The sequence below is a fragment of the Coturnix japonica genome, chromosome 2 (genome assembly GCF_001577835.2).
Source record: "Coturnix japonica isolate 7356 chromosome 2, Coturnix japonica 2.1, whole genome shotgun sequence".
Taxonomy (NCBI): domain Eukaryota; kingdom Metazoa; phylum Chordata; class Aves; order Galliformes; family Phasianidae; genus Coturnix; species Coturnix japonica.
In genome coordinates this window covers 89,773,014-89,790,351 of record NC_029517.1, presented here as the reverse complement: position 1 = coordinate 89,790,351, position 17,338 = coordinate 89,773,014, and the positions used below count along the sequence as shown (strand labels likewise).

Below are 17,338 nucleotides of genomic sequence, written 5' to 3'. Positions count from 1 at the left end.
CTTCCCTTGTAATGCATTACTTCCAATCACGGGCCCAAAAATTCAGTTGTACAGTTTACTATAAAAAAATGCAAAACAGATGTTCCCTAATATACAGACTTAAAGATTTCTCACTGTTTAAGTGCTATTAATATAGGTGTTCTGGCAGCTGCTGCACTACCTGCTCTTTATAAGATGTGGCAAATCCAACACTAGATTTTCATTGCTGTCATTCTCCTGTCTGTAATATAGAAGTGGCAGCTAAAGAAATCCTGTAAGTATCCAGATTTGGTTATGGCGATACTTCTTCTGGAACCCCTAGGTATTTCTGTTCGTAAACAGCCTGTAGCCTACCTTGCTTCTTGTTCCGACTGAATGAAATTTTATACCATGTTCCGTTGTTGTAACGATTTTCTGTTGTCAGAGCAAGAGGTCCTGAACCTAGATCAACAGTCAGTCTCACTTTGCCATCAACAAGCTCAAGGGACAAGAAATCTCTCTGGAAGAAAAAAAAAAAAAAAGATTCAATGACATGAAACAAAAACCTTCCAGAAATATGCATATCTAGAAGGTATGACCTAGAGTATGAAAAAGGGTTGGTAACTCCTGCAGACTATTTCTTAGGCCCAAGATGTTCATCTTTGCTATATTTAGGAAAATTAAATTCCATGTACCACAAAAGGATTTATACCCTTTGTTTTGTTTTGTTGTTGTTCTTACTTAAATGAATCAGCAAGCTGGATTGCTCAGCAGACAGAAGTTTAAACAACAAATGTCACGATTAATTTTTTTGTTTTTGATTGAGAGTAATTTGATTTGACTGTTAGCATAATAACCAAGCAATACAATGTTCTTTCTGCAAGATGCAAATAGATTCTACATGTTTATTCACATCAACAGAAGGGGAAAAAAAAGTCTGTTTCATTCTAGAAGTGCCCTCTCCACACTGTAAAATTTAAGTCACGTATCATTGTGCAATGTATTCAGGCAGTGAGTACATAATGAATCAAATGAATTATGTAGTGCCTCCAGAACAATTTGTATCTGAACAAAGCTTTGTCCTCCAGGAAAAGTAGGTGGTAAACTGCATGATGTGACAATGAAGGTCTGGAGATGGGTCTAGCTTATGCTGCTGTTGGAAACGCAGTTATTTATTTCAGTTTGCTGAATTCAAAACTCATGGATTTAATTCAATAAGGCTATTGAATAATATATTCTGCAAGTTCAACTCCAAAAGGCTTTACATCTTGCCAAGGTTTATCCAGCAGGGAAAAGAAAAAAAAATAGTTTGTTGTCCCTGCTGATTCTTGCTTTTAGTTAAATTATCCTTAATTTTACTCTCGGGATTAAAACAAACGAATAATTATTTTCATTGAGTGTGCGTATTCCATTACACGTTAATATTTGTTCTAAGGCGTAACCTTAACCTTGTACTTTTGACACATGGTGTTGATCACAGACAATAATCAATGCAAAGATGATAACTTGTTTTAATAAAGGTAAATTGAAAGTGGACATGGGAGAAAGTAAGGAAGGAGTTATGAAGTGATCTAATCACAGTTTCTAACAGCTTAAGAGTCTGATCCTTTTTCTTACAGTGCCGTTTGAAGCAAGATAGAGAAGCAGCCCATTAGGTGAAAAGGTGCTGAAGAATATTATTATCTGAGTCACTGTTGAGCGGAGTGCCTTCTCAACAACTGAGTATCCTCTGCCATCAAAATGGAATGAAGTGTCTTCATCCTGGGGGCTAAGGAATTGCGGGAAGAGTGAGGGGGGAAGAAAAAAAGAAAAGGAGCTAAAACATTAGCTGAAGATTTGTGTTTTTCCAGTCATTTTCATATAAAATATAAGAAAAGTTTGATCAGCTGGTACAGGCCCTAGGCAGTATGATTAGGAAGTGTGGAAAGAAATTTGAAGTTTAGTGTTATGAATAACTGAAGGATTCCAGCCAAAGGCTGCTTTCATTATAGAATATCACGAGTAGTTTAGCCATGGGGAACAATGCATACAAGATAAAAAATGCCCTTCTCTGATGTATGAAAAGAAAACAACATTCTCTTAAGGGAAAAAAAAAATATTACACCCTCTAACTTTAGATGTGTCATACATTTATAAAAAAGCTTTATGTAGTTGCACTTATGATAAGTTCCTATTAGCCTCTTTTCCTGTACTACAGTACTTGGAAATATCACAAACAATTGAGCAGCACCCTCTGCTGTTTCTACGTGAAATGTTCCACAAAAGGGAATGCAGTCAAGCATTTTCTTAGCAATTCTTTAAATATTAAGAATACAACTGATTGCAATCTCCTTTCATAATGATTACAGGAATAGTAGCAAGCTCAGTGGCTACAATTTTGCTCTGGACTTTTAATAAGAGTGCTGTTATTGAAAAAAAATAACTCCATCTTGCTCCACGTTACTGAAAAGCAAAACTTCCAAATCACTTTGCTTTACAGGCAGTTCCCGACTTTTAATGCACAAAGCAGACCACAGCCATAGAACACTCCAGAAAAAGTAGGTATTAACAAATAATAAAATTTCATGCAGTTCAATTATTTGACACTAATGACACATCTAGATTAACATATTCAGAACTCTTAGATAATGATCAATAAAACACTGCATTTTGCTTGAGATCACTATTTTTATCTAGAACAGAAATATGTTATACATATAAAAGGTTAAATCTATTAAAAAAAAGAAAAAAGAAAAGAGCAAGACAAAAATACCTTCCAAAACATCCATTGCACTTGCCCTCCCTTTCTACGTAATTCCAAAGACCGATGGATTTTCCATTCAGGGTTGCTTCTCCCATGCACCCTTTAAAATGTGTTACTTTAACAGCAGGTGACTTCTGCAAGAGAAGAAATACTGAATAAATACAATTAATGTTAAGTATCCTGAAAATTAAACAGCTATTTTTTTTTTCCATTCAACTCTAAATTTGTTAGATGAAAGTCATAAAATAACATTTTAGCATAATTGTAAACAGCTACCATTTAAATCATAATAGAGATCTGTTTTGCTGCAAGTAAAGTTACTACAGCCTTGACCTACTTACAATCCTTACTGCATAAAAAATGTCAGTTTAAAGAAGCTGTAGAAGAATGAACAAAAAAAAAAAAAAAAATCAATGTGCAATATCTATGCATCATATATGTACAAACTGCCTGTCCTAATGAACCATTTAGGCAGTGATTTCCAGACAAAGTTAACTTCAGATTAATAAAAAATATTGTTATGGCATCTTTATGAAGAAAGTTTGAGGGAACTGGGCTTGTTTATCTTGGAGAAGAGAAGGCTCTGAGGAGACCTCATAGTGGCCTTCCCATATTTGAAGGAAATGTATGAACAGGAGGGGTCTACAATGTTTATGAGGGTAGCTAGTGATAAGACAAGGGGGAACGGTTTTAAACTGTGACAGGGGAAGTTTAGATTAGACATTAGGAGTAGGTTTTTCACACAAAGCATTGTGACGCACTGCAACAGGTTGCCCAAGGAGGTTGTAGATGCCCCATCCCTGGTAGCATTCAAGGCCAGGCTGGATGTGGCTCTGGGCAGCCTGGTCGGTGGTCGGTGACCCTGTACATAGCAGTGGGGTTGAAACTAGATGATCATCATGGTCCTTTTCAACCCAAGCCATTCTGTGGTCCTATGATCTTTGTTTTATATTTAGTTAACCTAGCATTTCTTTATGAAGTAGCCAATTTAAGCAATTATTTCTATGTGAAAGATGTATCTCACACATGATAAAAACATTTTACAGAATGCCAATAGCCATATTTAACCTTAATTTGTCCTCCAAGTCCCCCAATAAACATTCGTGTTGACTCGTTAACATCTAGTATGCTGGCTGTTCCCGGAGAGGTTGCAGATTTAGGTGGAGACTTCTGATTGGAGTTCATTTCCTCTATGCTGAGTGTACCTGTTTTTCCAAACCTATCAATTACAAATAAATAAATGGTTTTAGGAATCATCAGGTTTAATCGATGCATTCTATCAACTTTTTAACAAACATCTTGTCACTAAAAAAACTCAGCAGACAGATTGTGTGGTTTATGATGTTTCTACAAGACAGCAATCTTATTTTTTAAAAAATATACAATTTTTTTTTCTAATCTCAATTTCCACTGAACTCATTTCTGATTGCGTCTTTAGACCTTTAGTATTTATGCTGTTCACACTTTAACTACCTGGTTGCATGTATTCTGTGCCATTTGTTGTTGTCAATTTGAAAATCAGGGTATTCTACTCTTGTTGATCCTGAGCCCAAATCCCAAAGAAGAGCTACCTTACCACGTCGCATCTCCACAGAAAGGAAGTCTGTCTGAAACAAAAAAGCAGTCCTTATTCTAATACATCACATTGAACGCATTTCTGTTTAGTACATTTAATTTTAACATTTAACTTTGATAGTCTTTCCAGACTCCCATTCCTACATCACTGGAGTTTAAGAGAAATTCTAGTGAATAGTTTTAGCAAAAGAAGATGAGCGAAAGAAAAACATTTATTGAAATAAAAATAATAATAATTTAAAAATCAGCTCATATATAGCTAACTGAATGTCTTTTTTATAGACATATCAAGGTGCAATACAGTGCTTACGGGCACATCTGTAGGCACGTATAAATATCTGAGTTAATGCAAAGAGACCTACCAGTCTGTGAAAAAGTATTAACACGTACACACAGCTGTGTATTTATTAGAAGTATAGAGGGAAGGAAGAGCGAGGCAATAAGACACTCAGCTATCATGTTACTTCCAACTGTATGGATACATGAGGGCCAAAGTCAACATCTTTCTTTGTGATAAAAGGCAAAATGCTTGATGTACTTCAGCACGTTATACAAAAGCACCACAGTGTTACACTCCATTAGTTAAAGTACAGAATGGTGAAAGGAAAGCAGAGATTCATTGCATGGCTAAGAAGCAAGCTAACAAATCAGGTGTTTTAACCTTTGAGGATCTCTGTAGAACCATCTAAGGCCTCATTTGGGTACTTAGTTTGAAGTCAATTAGAAAAAAAACACAGATGGCCATTTATGTATTTGACTACCATCACCTACAGTGAATGTATTCAAGAAACTTACCTTTCCATTGCTACCCAGGTAAAAAAGGAGGTTATCCGGTTCAGTAGTTTTCACATTAAGGGTTAAAGAGTTGTAATTTGTAGACGAAATCTGGGGTTGGTAGGCACGAACACAATCTCTGTCTGCAGATACTGCAACTTTAATCTGGGGGTGAAAGGATGAAATGGAATCTAAACAAGACTCAGTGTACAGAGCATGTGTTTCTAGAATACGTACTTAGTTTCTCACCAACCAGAGCAAGAGATTTCTTCAGATTTTTCTCAGATTCTTTTATGTGACTGAGGTATTGTTACTGGGGTTAGATCTTAATCTCTCAGGGATCAGTTGAAAAAAGATTCAGAAATAGAGAAGAAACAAATACTTAAGTTACAAAAATTGAGGGCATGAGACAAACCTATCCAAAATACCTCAGAAAATAGCAATAAATCTTGGGTCAGAAGCCCACGTATGAGAAAAAGCCACTGTAATTATATAAGATGACAAGGACACACCAAGGAGCTGGATCACGTAACAATAGAGAAGCCTTAATTTCATCCAATTCATTAAACACACCTGTAGTAACTAATACATAATGAACATGTGTGCAGATGTGCGAGCATGGATATATAAAGTTTCTCTTGACTAATAAACTTTAACTGAGAAAACACAACATATCCACAAAACTTCTAAATGAACTCTCAAAAATGGAAAAGAAAGTTTTGCTAATATTTCATATCATTCTTCTAGGAACCTCTGTAGTTTACAATACTCCCTCTGTTCCACACTGGATTCATTAAGCTTCAACAGACTGTAACAAAGATACAATAACCATAAAATTAAGATTTCAGAAAGAACTGAAAGACATTCATTGTATATATTTAAAAAAAAAAAAAAACACCTTTGCTATAAGTTACCGAATATGCTCACGTTAAAGTCAAAGTCGTATTAGAAGTTGCTGAGTGCAAACTCAATTTTAAATCTTTCTCGCATTTCACTGAGCTCCATAGTACTGTTGATTTACTTTTATTGTTTTTAAGAGGGAAGCAGATCTTCAAAAAATTAATGTCATTTGTCTCCAAGTATGTTGGATGCACAGCAACTTCTTGCAAAGACGACAACATGGGAAGGCATACATGGCAAATTTGTTGACAGAATCTACATTCTTACTTAAAAAATTATAGCTATACTTGATCATGCAGAGAGGTTTCTCGTATCAGTCTCTAAAATAAGCCTAGAAACTAACATCTTGTCCTAAACACATGGCAGCTCCACCCCTTCACCTGTCTCTTTCTAACTAAGTATCTCCATGAATGCTTTCCAACACTTTGAATTCCATTATTTTAATAAGAAACAAAAGGAAACAGAAAATAAATTACTGCCTTGTTGTTCAGGAAAACTCACAGGAGGAAACGTAAAGCTAAAACTATAAAAAAAAACCAACAGACCTGCAAGTAATGATTTTAGTATCAGTTGGTGCCCTATGACTTCAGTGAGATCCCAGAACAACCACTTACCTTAAAGGTAAGCTTTATGTTCTTAATCTCAAACAAATTCTGTGTTAAGAGTGAGAGTGAACCCAGTTAAATCTGCAGTGATGGTACTTACAGATGCTGCTTGTTTCCGGGCTTGACTGATGAGCTCTTTAATTTCAGACAAATTTCTGCTCAGATTCTCTTCTAGCATTTTCAGAGGTTTCAGCCTATCAAGTAAAAGACTCGCCTGTGCTTCAATTTCTTTAACTTGTTTTTCAGCTGTGATTGCTGCCAAAACATAAATGAAATACTGAGGCAGGTTGGAAGAGAAACACTAAAATACATAACTAAGTGGGCCTGTTTCTGATCTTATTTTTTTTTCCTTGTTCTTTTTTTGCAAATTTAAACATCAGTGAAGAATATGCATACTTAAAAGCATTCCATGAGACTCCTCTAGCAATCTTTTAAAAAGCAAGCACGTTTTTATTGAATAAGAAAGAATTTTTCAGTCCATCAGATTTATACGAAATGCCTATTAAACTTGAATAGTAGCACTTCTACTTCAAGCAGTGACATTTCTAGAGAGCAATGAAGCAGTAAACCTACCAGCTTTTGATGAATCAGTTATAAGCTCACTGGTTTTCCTCAGTGTGTCATTAACTTGGGACAATGTAGACGAAGTATTCCGCAGCTTTTGACTGAAATCCCCAAAGTGGCTTAAACCCACCATAGTGCTGGTGTTTGCAGACACAGCCAGCTCTTTCACCTCCAGCACATATTTTGTTGTACCTGAAACACAGTGGCACTTCACAGATTAAAAAAAGTCACACCTTTCATCGAGTAATAAATGCCTGACCTGTTTAATAACAATGCAATTATATACATGATTAGAACATTAGAAATGCTGCCAGTTGCATTCCTTTCATACTAAGAGTTATGTTCCCAGCTCTTTGTATACTTCAGTCTGTGAGGGAAGCTCCAAAGCAAGACTGACCATGATCTAAATTTGCCTAGCTGTCGAATGCTCCATGGCTCACAGTGTAGGAATTTTAACTTCTGTGAAACTGGAATGCCAGAGTAGGCTGGTCCAACTCCTCTTACCCAGTTAGTAAGAAAGAAATGGTCACAGCTATGGCCCTCAACAAAAAATACAGTAAATGCTCCCAAGCTAGTGATATAGAAATGGATACAATTATCAGTGTAACATACAGGCACACTATAGTAATACATACATACATACACACACACATACATACACATACATAAATAAATAATAGAATGTACAACAAAGCAGGCAGGCTTGTTAAATCCTTTGCTTTGGGCCACGAGCACATATACAGTAAGCACAGTTCTCCCATTCTCAGCCTATCCCTTACACTCCTTATGCCAGGATTAGTGGGACTCAACCGACACAGAAGACTGTGTTTAGGTTTGCAGGAATCCTTTTCATCACCAGTACCCAAGGTAGAGGGCAATACTACCATTAATCTATATCCAAATAAAAAACAGACAACTCCAAGAAATAAATTAAAACTGAAATCGAACAGTGTTAACCTGTGAGTTAAGGCAGGAGGCTCATCCTAACATTTTAACGATAGTTTAATTGCCAGTGTGCGCCTTTATGTCAGATAGTATCCTGCAAATAATAGCCAGTGTAATTATATCATCCTTTAGTGTGAGTTAAGAGCTGGAGCTACAAAATAGGTATATTACAGTTCTTAATGATCTAATCTGGACATAAAGTAAAACCAATGCAAGAGGTCTTTATGAGGTTTCTTCTACTTTTTAAACAACAAATACAGTTGATAAAGTACTTCAGACCCTCCTCTCTTCACAATACAAAATATGTTTTCTCTATTATCCTTCACAGACTCTAAGACTTTCCTCAATTCAAAACACTGTTTTTTTGTTTTTTTAAAGGATTTGTTTTGTTTTGGAAATACACAGGAAGGACATTTAATTTGGTACATGAAGTCAGCATTTACAATAACATTTGGATACAGATAAGTTTCATAGCACAATACAAACAATTTTGAAACAAGCTAGGTTCGTATAAGAGTTTCTCTCCATGTGGGATTAAGTATTCTAGGACTTCATTCTCCTCTCATATAAGTGCAATTCCATTGCTTTCAGATCCCTACCTGATTTATAGTAGCATAAAAGGAGAATCAGACTATGGGCCTTACATCAAAACCCAGTTATGTTTTATGGGCTTACCAGAAAACATTCTTTGTTAGGCAGGAGATTAAAAGAGTCTCCAGTCCAGTTTATCGCTTAAGCCTCTCCCATCAGATGACAAAAAAGACTGTATTATGATTGTACTAGAATATTCTACAATAAGGAGTATATAAATACTGATTTCACTTACCATTAGGCAATGCTTTCAGTGCCAACAGGGAATCATTAAGCTGGTTGACAATTTTAACGGTACTTTCCTGAATCTTTTCTACTTTTTTGCTCAATCCATTCAACTCAGACAAAAGGCCTGTTGGAAGAAATAGTTGTGATTTTTCTGTGCGCTAAAAAAACAAAGGTACAGACCACCTGAGCACCTGAGTCCTACATACAGAGATAACATTCACTTATGTGAGCACAAGGAACTTTTTGTCTTCTTTAACAAAATGAGCATTTTAAAAACATAAGTGTAAACTGAATGCAGAAAGCACAAATAAGATCCTGTGGGCACTGTATGACGCAAAGTTATCCTTTCTGGCAAGTTCAAACCAGAAACAGTCAGAACAAAGTTATGAATTAAAATTATTTAAAGATGGTGAACCCTTATAATTTCTATGCTGTTCTTGACATTTTCCTTGAAATACAACAGGAGGCATTTATTTTTCTTCTAATTATTTTCGAGATGTTTGTAGAATCCTCTCACTAAAAATAAAAGCACATGGAACAAAAGAAGTGTGCATTCGGTCCATCTGAATTACCTAAGAGGTATATATTTGTGGAAAACTTTTGATATTAAGAGCAAAGATCATTTTACAGTTACAATTTATCTCTATGAACCATTTCTGTCTGATTTTGTTCAAAACTTCCCTTGGGATCGAACTCTGCTCCTAAACAAAGTCTGTGTTCAAAACGCTTTCGAACTCTCATAGTGCATACTCAAGAGTTTTGCCGGTCTTTTTGGAGTGATAACAAATTAAAGGATATCGTAATTTATAGAGGGACTCTAATCCAAAAGGCACTTTTTACAAACAGAAAGAAAAACTTCAGCATGTTATTGTATTTCAGCTATATAGAAGGAACAAGAAAAAAATGATTATGATTTAAATACATCATCCTACAGAGTTGTGTAATCCATGATTTATTAAATCAACAGAATGAATGTATTTCTTCAAGAATTATGTTTGTCCTTCACCTGCTGTGCATTCTCTAATGACTTCATTCATAGCACTCCGAAGTACAGCCATCTAAAGAAAGCATTACTTGGAGACAAATCAGGCATAGTAAAGGTGAATTTTCTAAATATTTAACAAGGAAAATTATATTATTACCAAAAAAATAAAATATTGGTCCTGAATACAACGTCAATTTCAATAGTACAAAAATGTATAAGTGTTTATACACAATATTGTGTTTTAGATTCAGATCATTTGAGAAAAAAATGAATCTACCATAGAACAGGCTAAGGAGAAGGAAAGAAGCAATAAATGTGAATTCTAAAGAACTAACCGTTACTTTTCTTCTTCAGATTTTTAGCTTCATTCTGAACTTTGGAGCTAAGCTGCAGAGTGTCTTTGCCAAGAAGACTGAGAGATTCATCTGGCTGGAAAAAAAAAAAACAACCAAAAAACAACAGAAATCCATTGCCAGAAGTTCAACTGAAGACACTGATGTGCCTATGGACATCTAATGTGAGGTAGTGAACGTTCTCACCATTTCTATAATATTCTATATATTACCTTGCTAAGAATAAATTAAAAAGTTCTAATGTTTTGCTCAAGAGCATGACATTGATATAAAACCTGCCAAATTCCAGTCTGAACAGCGCTACTGATTTTCTGTTACTTTCTGGAACATATGATAGTTCTATCTAATTCTCAGCACCAAGCCCTTTTGAAGCATTCCAGTCTTAAAGTGTTATTTTAATTCGTTTATCCATCTTGAAAACCTGGATAAATGTTTAGGAGGAATCATGCTGAGTATATGACAGCAAGTGATAAAATAATAAACAAATACATAATTCTGACTATTTTGATCACGATCATGTGAACGCATTATCATGTATTTGTCTCTCCAGCATTATTGCAATGACGTATGTAAAATATAGCCAATTCTTTTCTTGGATTTACAATCATTAAAAAAAAAAAAATGCAAAGAGATAAAAGGAGGAGAACACGTCCAGTATGAAAGTCACAGTAACAGGTAGGCAACTAACTGATCAGGTTTTTGTAAACTACTGTTATAATAACAACCTGTCAATTTTGCAAGGCAGGAGAATGGAAGATGTGATATAAAATACTTTTTGTTACTGGATGCTCCCAACTAAACAAAACAGTTGTGGTTGTGAATACTTAGAACTGTAATAGGGACAAGTTGAATAGAAGATGGCGAAATAACTCTGAAAGGTAAAAGGGAGCATCAAGGACAGGAATACAAAAATTACACACTTCTGGGAAGTACCCTCTAGTGGGAGATGTCCCTGCCTATAACAGGGGGATTGGAACTAGATAATCTTAAAGGTCCCTTCCAAACCAAACCATTCTATGATTCTATGAAACGCAAGTCAGATGACTGATGACAAACACACACAGAATCATATCTAGTCCAGATAAATGTGCATTGTGTGTATAAAAACAAAAGTGGTAAAGAGGAAATTGAGACATAGAACATGAAATCTGGTACCCTTACTGCCTTAGAGCACAGATTCAAGATACACTATATATTAGCAGACAGGACAGGCTGCCCCTGCTCCCCACCCCCCAAAGATGATCCAGATTCCAGCAAGTGAAAATAGATGCAGAACAGATATTCCAAAATGAGAAAGATAAGGAAGTTAAGATGCCAGTATCAATACTTACTAAATCCAAAGGGCCATTCACAACCCTAGATGCATCATCTGCCAAACTCTCTGTCCTTTCTATCACATTTTTAACGCTGGAGTGGGTGTAGACAGCAGCTGTAGCACTCAAAGTCACATCTTTCACTTTTGAAAGGCCACTAAGTAAAGAATTAACAAATAATTCTATTTTTGTGAAACAAGCAATATATACAAGCAGTAAGTTCCATGTGCTGTTACATGTGCATGTTACACATACACAGCTTTCTAGAATTCATGATGCACACTGAAAAAAAGATTGCATCTTTTCCAAAGGCAGCAAAAAGGGCTTTCAGTCCGCTATTTTGAACTGAAAAATTTCCAAAACACCAGAACACTTAAAAGATTTATTTATTTTCTTTTTGTCAATGGTTAATTTTTCAATCTACATATATATGGATAATGTATGGATAATGTGTGTGTATGTATGTGTGTGTATATATATAATGTATGTATGTATGTGCATATATATACACATCCATTTATCCACATATAACATTTTGCATGAAGAACAAACAAATCACATCACGTAAACATAACAGAACATAAATATGATCCTACCTGGAGCTCAAAAGCAACACAGAGAGATACAGAACCTAGGCGGAAATATGAGCATCTGAAAGCTACTCCATAACAAACTCTGTTTTATTGAATTTGTCTGGATACAGTCAAACCAGCAGAATTACTCAACGTAATTCAAAGCAAAATTTCCTTTTTTTCAAGCTTAAAATATGCATTAAATTTTCAATCCTATAAAATTTAAACTTTAAAACACAGCTCTGCTGATTTTATAAGACAAATGAGCAAGAGTCCTAGAAATATGCCTGTGAAAGAGTATTTCCACTGAAAAAAATGATCCAAAAATTCTAAGAGTGCATTTGAGTGCATTTGGGATTGCAACCCACTCATTTCTGCAAGATGCTTTGAAAGCAACAATAATGAAGGCATAGAAAAAATAGCTTCTTGATGAGATTCAGAGATATATAGTCAAAGAAGTATTCATGCACAGATCACAAGCTTTTCAAGTCCTACTATGGTACATTCACTGGGCACTTAATAACTCACCAGTTATTGTGCAAGTCAACCACGTGAAATTCAAGACAAATCAACCCCCTCTATATCATTTAATTAAGATACTGTACGCTACATTAAAGGTAAAATATAACTGAAAAGACAAAGATAATAAAAACTGATTGCCTTCCCTCACTGGATTAAGGAACCACTACTGCTTATTTAAATTAAATTTGACAGGATTACAAATGAGACCTCTTCAAATTTCACCTTTCTTGAGTTTCTTACCCCTCCAGTGCATCTGCAAGTCTTTGGAATTGAGCGGCATGATCCTCAGCTCTGTACACGAGGTCCAGCACTCCTCTCACAGACATCTGCATCACCAGCTCATCCACATGGTGTCTCAAGTTGGTATTCCATTTGAGTAGCTCATCCTGGTGGACCTCCAAGTTCTGCACAACAAAAGGGTTGTGTAAACAACAAAATCCACTTCATAGCGTCAAACAGGATGTTAAAAATTAAGAACTTTAAGAACTTACTGATGTGGAGTTCTTTACATCTTGGGAAAGAGCAGTAGCAGCATTCACTAAGAATTTTCCTTCTTTAATAAGCATGGTTGAGACTTCTTTATTTTCCTTTATACTCAGCTTTTTTTCCTATAGCAAAAAACATTATTATTATTTTTTATAGTGATATGTAGGTTAAGCAGTACATATATTTGATAATCATTATTTTTCTTTTCAAACAGCAATCTCGTTTCCTTTGAATTTTCAATATACCATATAAGTTATATATAAGATGTTTAAATGCATACAGCTTTCTGAAAGGCTAAAATCAACTTATAAACAAAATTTCATATTTGATATTTATTACATAGCAATACAGATCATCCAGTCTTACATTTAACTCTCCCAGGTTGCTAGAGATAAGAGGAAACAAGCGATTCGTCTCATTGATGTTAGCAAGTGCATTATTTAGCAGATCCTGGGCATCTTGCAGTTTGCTGTTGTGCTTCGATAAGAGCTGGCTTGCATCATTTTTCATCTCTGCAAGCTCCTGCTGGGGTTTAAGGTAGTCTTCCTGAACCTGGAGCAATAAATTTTCTGCAGCTCTGGCAATGAAAGGAAGTGAAAAATAAACACATTGTAAAGGAGAGACAGGCATGGGGGTCATCCAAAATCAATGTAAATGCACCTTCTTACAGAAGTCCACAACTTTTCATATAATAGCATGCATACACACACCAGCCTAGTTACCTGTGTGAGCACACAGAAAGATGACAATGTAGGGGAGAAGGAAAGGAATACCATTAACAAGCGTTGCATGTGAAAAATAGAGAAGTGCAAATATAAGTATATGAATGCATAAATATTCATCATTAAAATGACCACTGAAATGCAGTCTTTATACTTATGCGTAAAAACAGTAGGATATGAAATCCCCCTCCCTCCCCTCAAATCAGACAGTTGTAAATCACTTCCTTGGTCTATCTGGGAATATTTGTACATCTATTTGAAAGTTTTCTAATACTGAAGGAAATAAACTCAAAATTATATTTAAAGTCTATTCCTCTGTCTCTCTTTGTTTCCACACATATGCTGCACCCAGCAACTGCTATAAATGACACTTTCACATAAATTTTTGCCGCTTTAACCCGATTTCAAGCCATACTGGTAGAATCATAGAATCTTAAAAGCTGGAAGGGCCTCTGAAGGCCATCTAGTCCAACCGCCCTGCAATGAACAGGGACACCACAGCTACATCACATCGCCCAAGGCATGATCCAGTCTAGCCTTGAAAGTTTCCAGGGATGGGGCATCAACAACATCTCTGAGCAACCTGTTCCAGTGCCTCAATACTTTCACTATAAAAGGGTCTCTCAGACTGTCCTCATAGGAGAGGTGTCCCATTCCATGGATCATTCTATTGGCCTTACTCTGGACATGCTCCAACAGGTCTATGTCTTCCAAGGTCTCTCAACAGGTCTGTAATCCTCATCCAAAGCAGAATACATATATTACAATGATACATTCTGCCTTTCCCACTGAACAGCAGATGTGCAGTTACATGTATTTCTTAAAACAAACAGTTCCAAGTTCTTAAGCTCAGAAAAGTCACAAGTACAGAAGTATTTTACAAGACAGTAATGGCTTCTATTTCATTATGCAATAAAAAGATCGTATTCCAAATGGCTTACATAGCAAAATGTGGGGAAACTTCATGGAGATTTCACTTAAGAGTGTTGCTCAACAACATGTCACCACAAGATCACTACACTATCAGCCATGTGGTAACTCCTGCATCCTGAAAAATGCACTGTCAAGCTGCTTATTTAAATCAGCTTTGAATTTACAGCTGCACTACATGATAAATTCTGCAGAATAACTAGTGAATTCAAAAGCTATTTCAAAATAACTTTTCAATGCAGGCAAATTGAGACAACAAAAATGAATTCTAAGCAGTGGCTCAGAACACTGAATAAAATACCCTGGTTTCATATGCAAATCTAGTCCATACATATGACAATATTTTACCATGTCCTTCCGTAGATCCTGGTCTTGCAACTCTCTGAGACTCTTTTACTATGTCTAGAGTCCATAAGAATACGTGTATTTGGGCCAAATCTGAATCAAACTGGTAAGCCTTTCCACTTACTGGAATGCATCATTGTATCACTCCAAACAATCAGGGATTTGACTTACTGCTATTGTGCGAGATGCTTAAGTATCTTCAAATAACATAAGTTCAAATGCAGAGATCATACAGGTCCAGCCGAGCTAGTTACCATAACACAAACTATTACTACAGAGCAAACATTCCCCAGATCTCTCTCCAAAAAGCAATACTTCACAGTACAGACAAATGTGAATCAAAGTTTCCAGTAGAATAGGCTTACTTTAGGACACTGGTAGCATTATAATGCAATTGAACAAAATCCTTCTTGCGTAATTCATCCAGTAGGGCTGAAACATCATCCTGCAGGCTCTGAGATGTAACATTTGACAGTGGGAGGTCCAGGCTCAGTGTTTCATTTAGTGACTTCGCAGCTTCAGCGAGTACTAGATAGGAGAGTAAAAGATTTAGTCATACCACTGATAAAAGAATACGTGAACCTCCTGGAGAAGTTGGAGCACTTCTGTGTTCTGTAAATAGTTCTTTAAAAGTTACAAAGGAAACAACCTTGTAATTCTGCAAAGAAGTGGAAATATCTTAAAAGCAGGATACCTTTGATGGCTGTATGTACTGTGTCAATAAATCCACTCAGCTCTTTACTTTTACTCCTGGTTTCCTGAGTCATTGTGTTAAGTTGCCAAGCTTTTCTCAACATTCTAGATAACTAGAAAAAAAATCAGAGACAATTTTGTTAAAACATTGGTTAATGAATGATAATTGCTCAAATTTTACAATTTTTTTTTCCAATAGTGAAAATACTTTGTGAGAGGAGACTATTTTTTTTAACAAGGCAGATATAGCTGCTTCAGAACTATGATGTTTTCATGCTGCATCACTGTTATTTTGAAAGTTACAGCCCCTGATATCAGTGAAGAACTGATCTATCAATTATTTTCACAACCCATAAAACCATAATTACCAAAACTTTTACTTTTGTATAGTAAACACCACATACTTGTAAACATCAATTTTTGTATCCTAAGATAATTTCTCTTGGCAATAACAAGGCTTCTAGGGCAAGCTCCTAGTTCAATTAGTTACACACGTTCAACAAATGATAGGTACACATGAACAGCAAATGAAATGTAACAGCCAAAGGACTATTGAAAACTCTCAATTTTTTTCTGGCTTTAAAGCTGAATAAAGGAGATAAATGTTGGATTTTTTCAACAGATACAATTCTGCTGAAAATATTTTAAATATAGAGATGTAAATTCAAGTCTTTTCGGTGAATATTAAATTATGACAATTTTAAATAAGTTCCACTTGTTAGAACCAGTGAGAAGAAAAGCTCTTCAATTTTAGGGCCTTAAATGATCACACTACAAAAAGCTTCTGAATTTCAACAGAAACAATGTAAATCTCATGTTCAGCATCATGTATATCTGGCTGAAGAATTCCACAAACTAGTTAACACCTGTCCCCAAAAAGACTACAGAATAGACAGAATTCTTCTGTCCATAGATTTAAAATAATTTCTAAGCGATACTCCAGCACGCATGTTCAATGCTATGAAACCTCACAAGATTTCTCCACAGATTAAGAAGGCACCACCTACCTCTTCAGGCAACTGATCAACATCCCTTGACAAACTCAGAAGACTTTCTTCTGCTGTAGCTAACGAGTACGTTGGATCCTCTCTAGAAACTATAAACCCCTGTAAGAAACAACACAATAATGTAAAGAGTCCACTGTGTGTCCAGAAGATTTCTGGGGGGAAAAAAAAAATATATATATATATATATATATATATATATATATTCAAACTATTTAGACCACTTGTAGTTTTGAAATGATGTTTTTCTAAGGCACATGAGATGACAAAATAGTTACATACATGTAGTTGAAGAAGAATAGGTGGTCATTTCTATAGATGAAAGGAAATAAATCTCTTGATCTAGCTATGTCACGCTTTTAATCCAGTAATAAAAGAGAAGCAATATTCAGCTTTCCCAGTTCTCAGTTTCTCCAGTCTGAGCTGTCCCAATAAAGCTACTTTCAGAAATTCAAAGGGCCATAAAATTAAATGTTTCCATCCAGATTCACATCTTCTACAACTTCAGCAGCTGGTCACATCAAAATAAC

General features: G+C 35.6%; 1 protein-coding gene across 2 annotated transcripts in view; it reads right to left on the bottom strand.

Moving 5' to 3' along the window:
• LAMA1 (laminin subunit alpha 1) overlaps window positions 1-17,338 on the bottom strand; it is a 97,190-nt gene that overhangs the window by 15,277 nt on the left and 64,575 nt on the right. For both annotated transcript variants that reach the window (XR_001553442.2, XM_015855286.2), the window contains exons 34-50: window positions 16,812-16,910; window positions 15,806-15,917; window positions 15,477-15,639; window positions 13,481-13,691; window positions 13,120-13,236; window positions 12,869-13,032; window positions 11,553-11,691; window positions 10,204-10,297; window positions 8,891-9,007; window positions 7,129-7,311; window positions 6,656-6,810; window positions 5,072-5,215; window positions 4,175-4,308; window positions 3,770-3,920; window positions 2,711-2,835; window positions 1,576-1,726; window positions 334-478 (exon numbers count right to left, since the gene is read on the bottom strand). Coding sequence is in view for 1 of the 2 variants with exons in the window: in XM_015855286.2 (XP_015710772.1) it covers window positions 334-478; window positions 1,576-1,726; window positions 2,711-2,835; window positions 3,770-3,920; window positions 4,175-4,308; window positions 5,072-5,215; window positions 6,656-6,810; window positions 7,129-7,311; window positions 8,891-9,007; window positions 10,204-10,297; window positions 11,553-11,691; window positions 12,869-13,032; window positions 13,120-13,236; window positions 13,481-13,691; window positions 15,477-15,639; window positions 15,806-15,917; window positions 16,812-16,910 (2,404 nt within the window). In the remaining variant the exon portion in view is untranslated. The remainder of the gene's footprint in view (window positions 1-333; window positions 479-1,575; window positions 1,727-2,710; window positions 2,836-3,769; window positions 3,921-4,174; window positions 4,309-5,071; window positions 5,216-6,655; window positions 6,811-7,128; window positions 7,312-8,890; window positions 9,008-10,203; window positions 10,298-11,552; window positions 11,692-12,868; window positions 13,033-13,119; window positions 13,237-13,480; window positions 13,692-15,476; window positions 15,640-15,805; window positions 15,918-16,811; window positions 16,911-17,338) is intronic.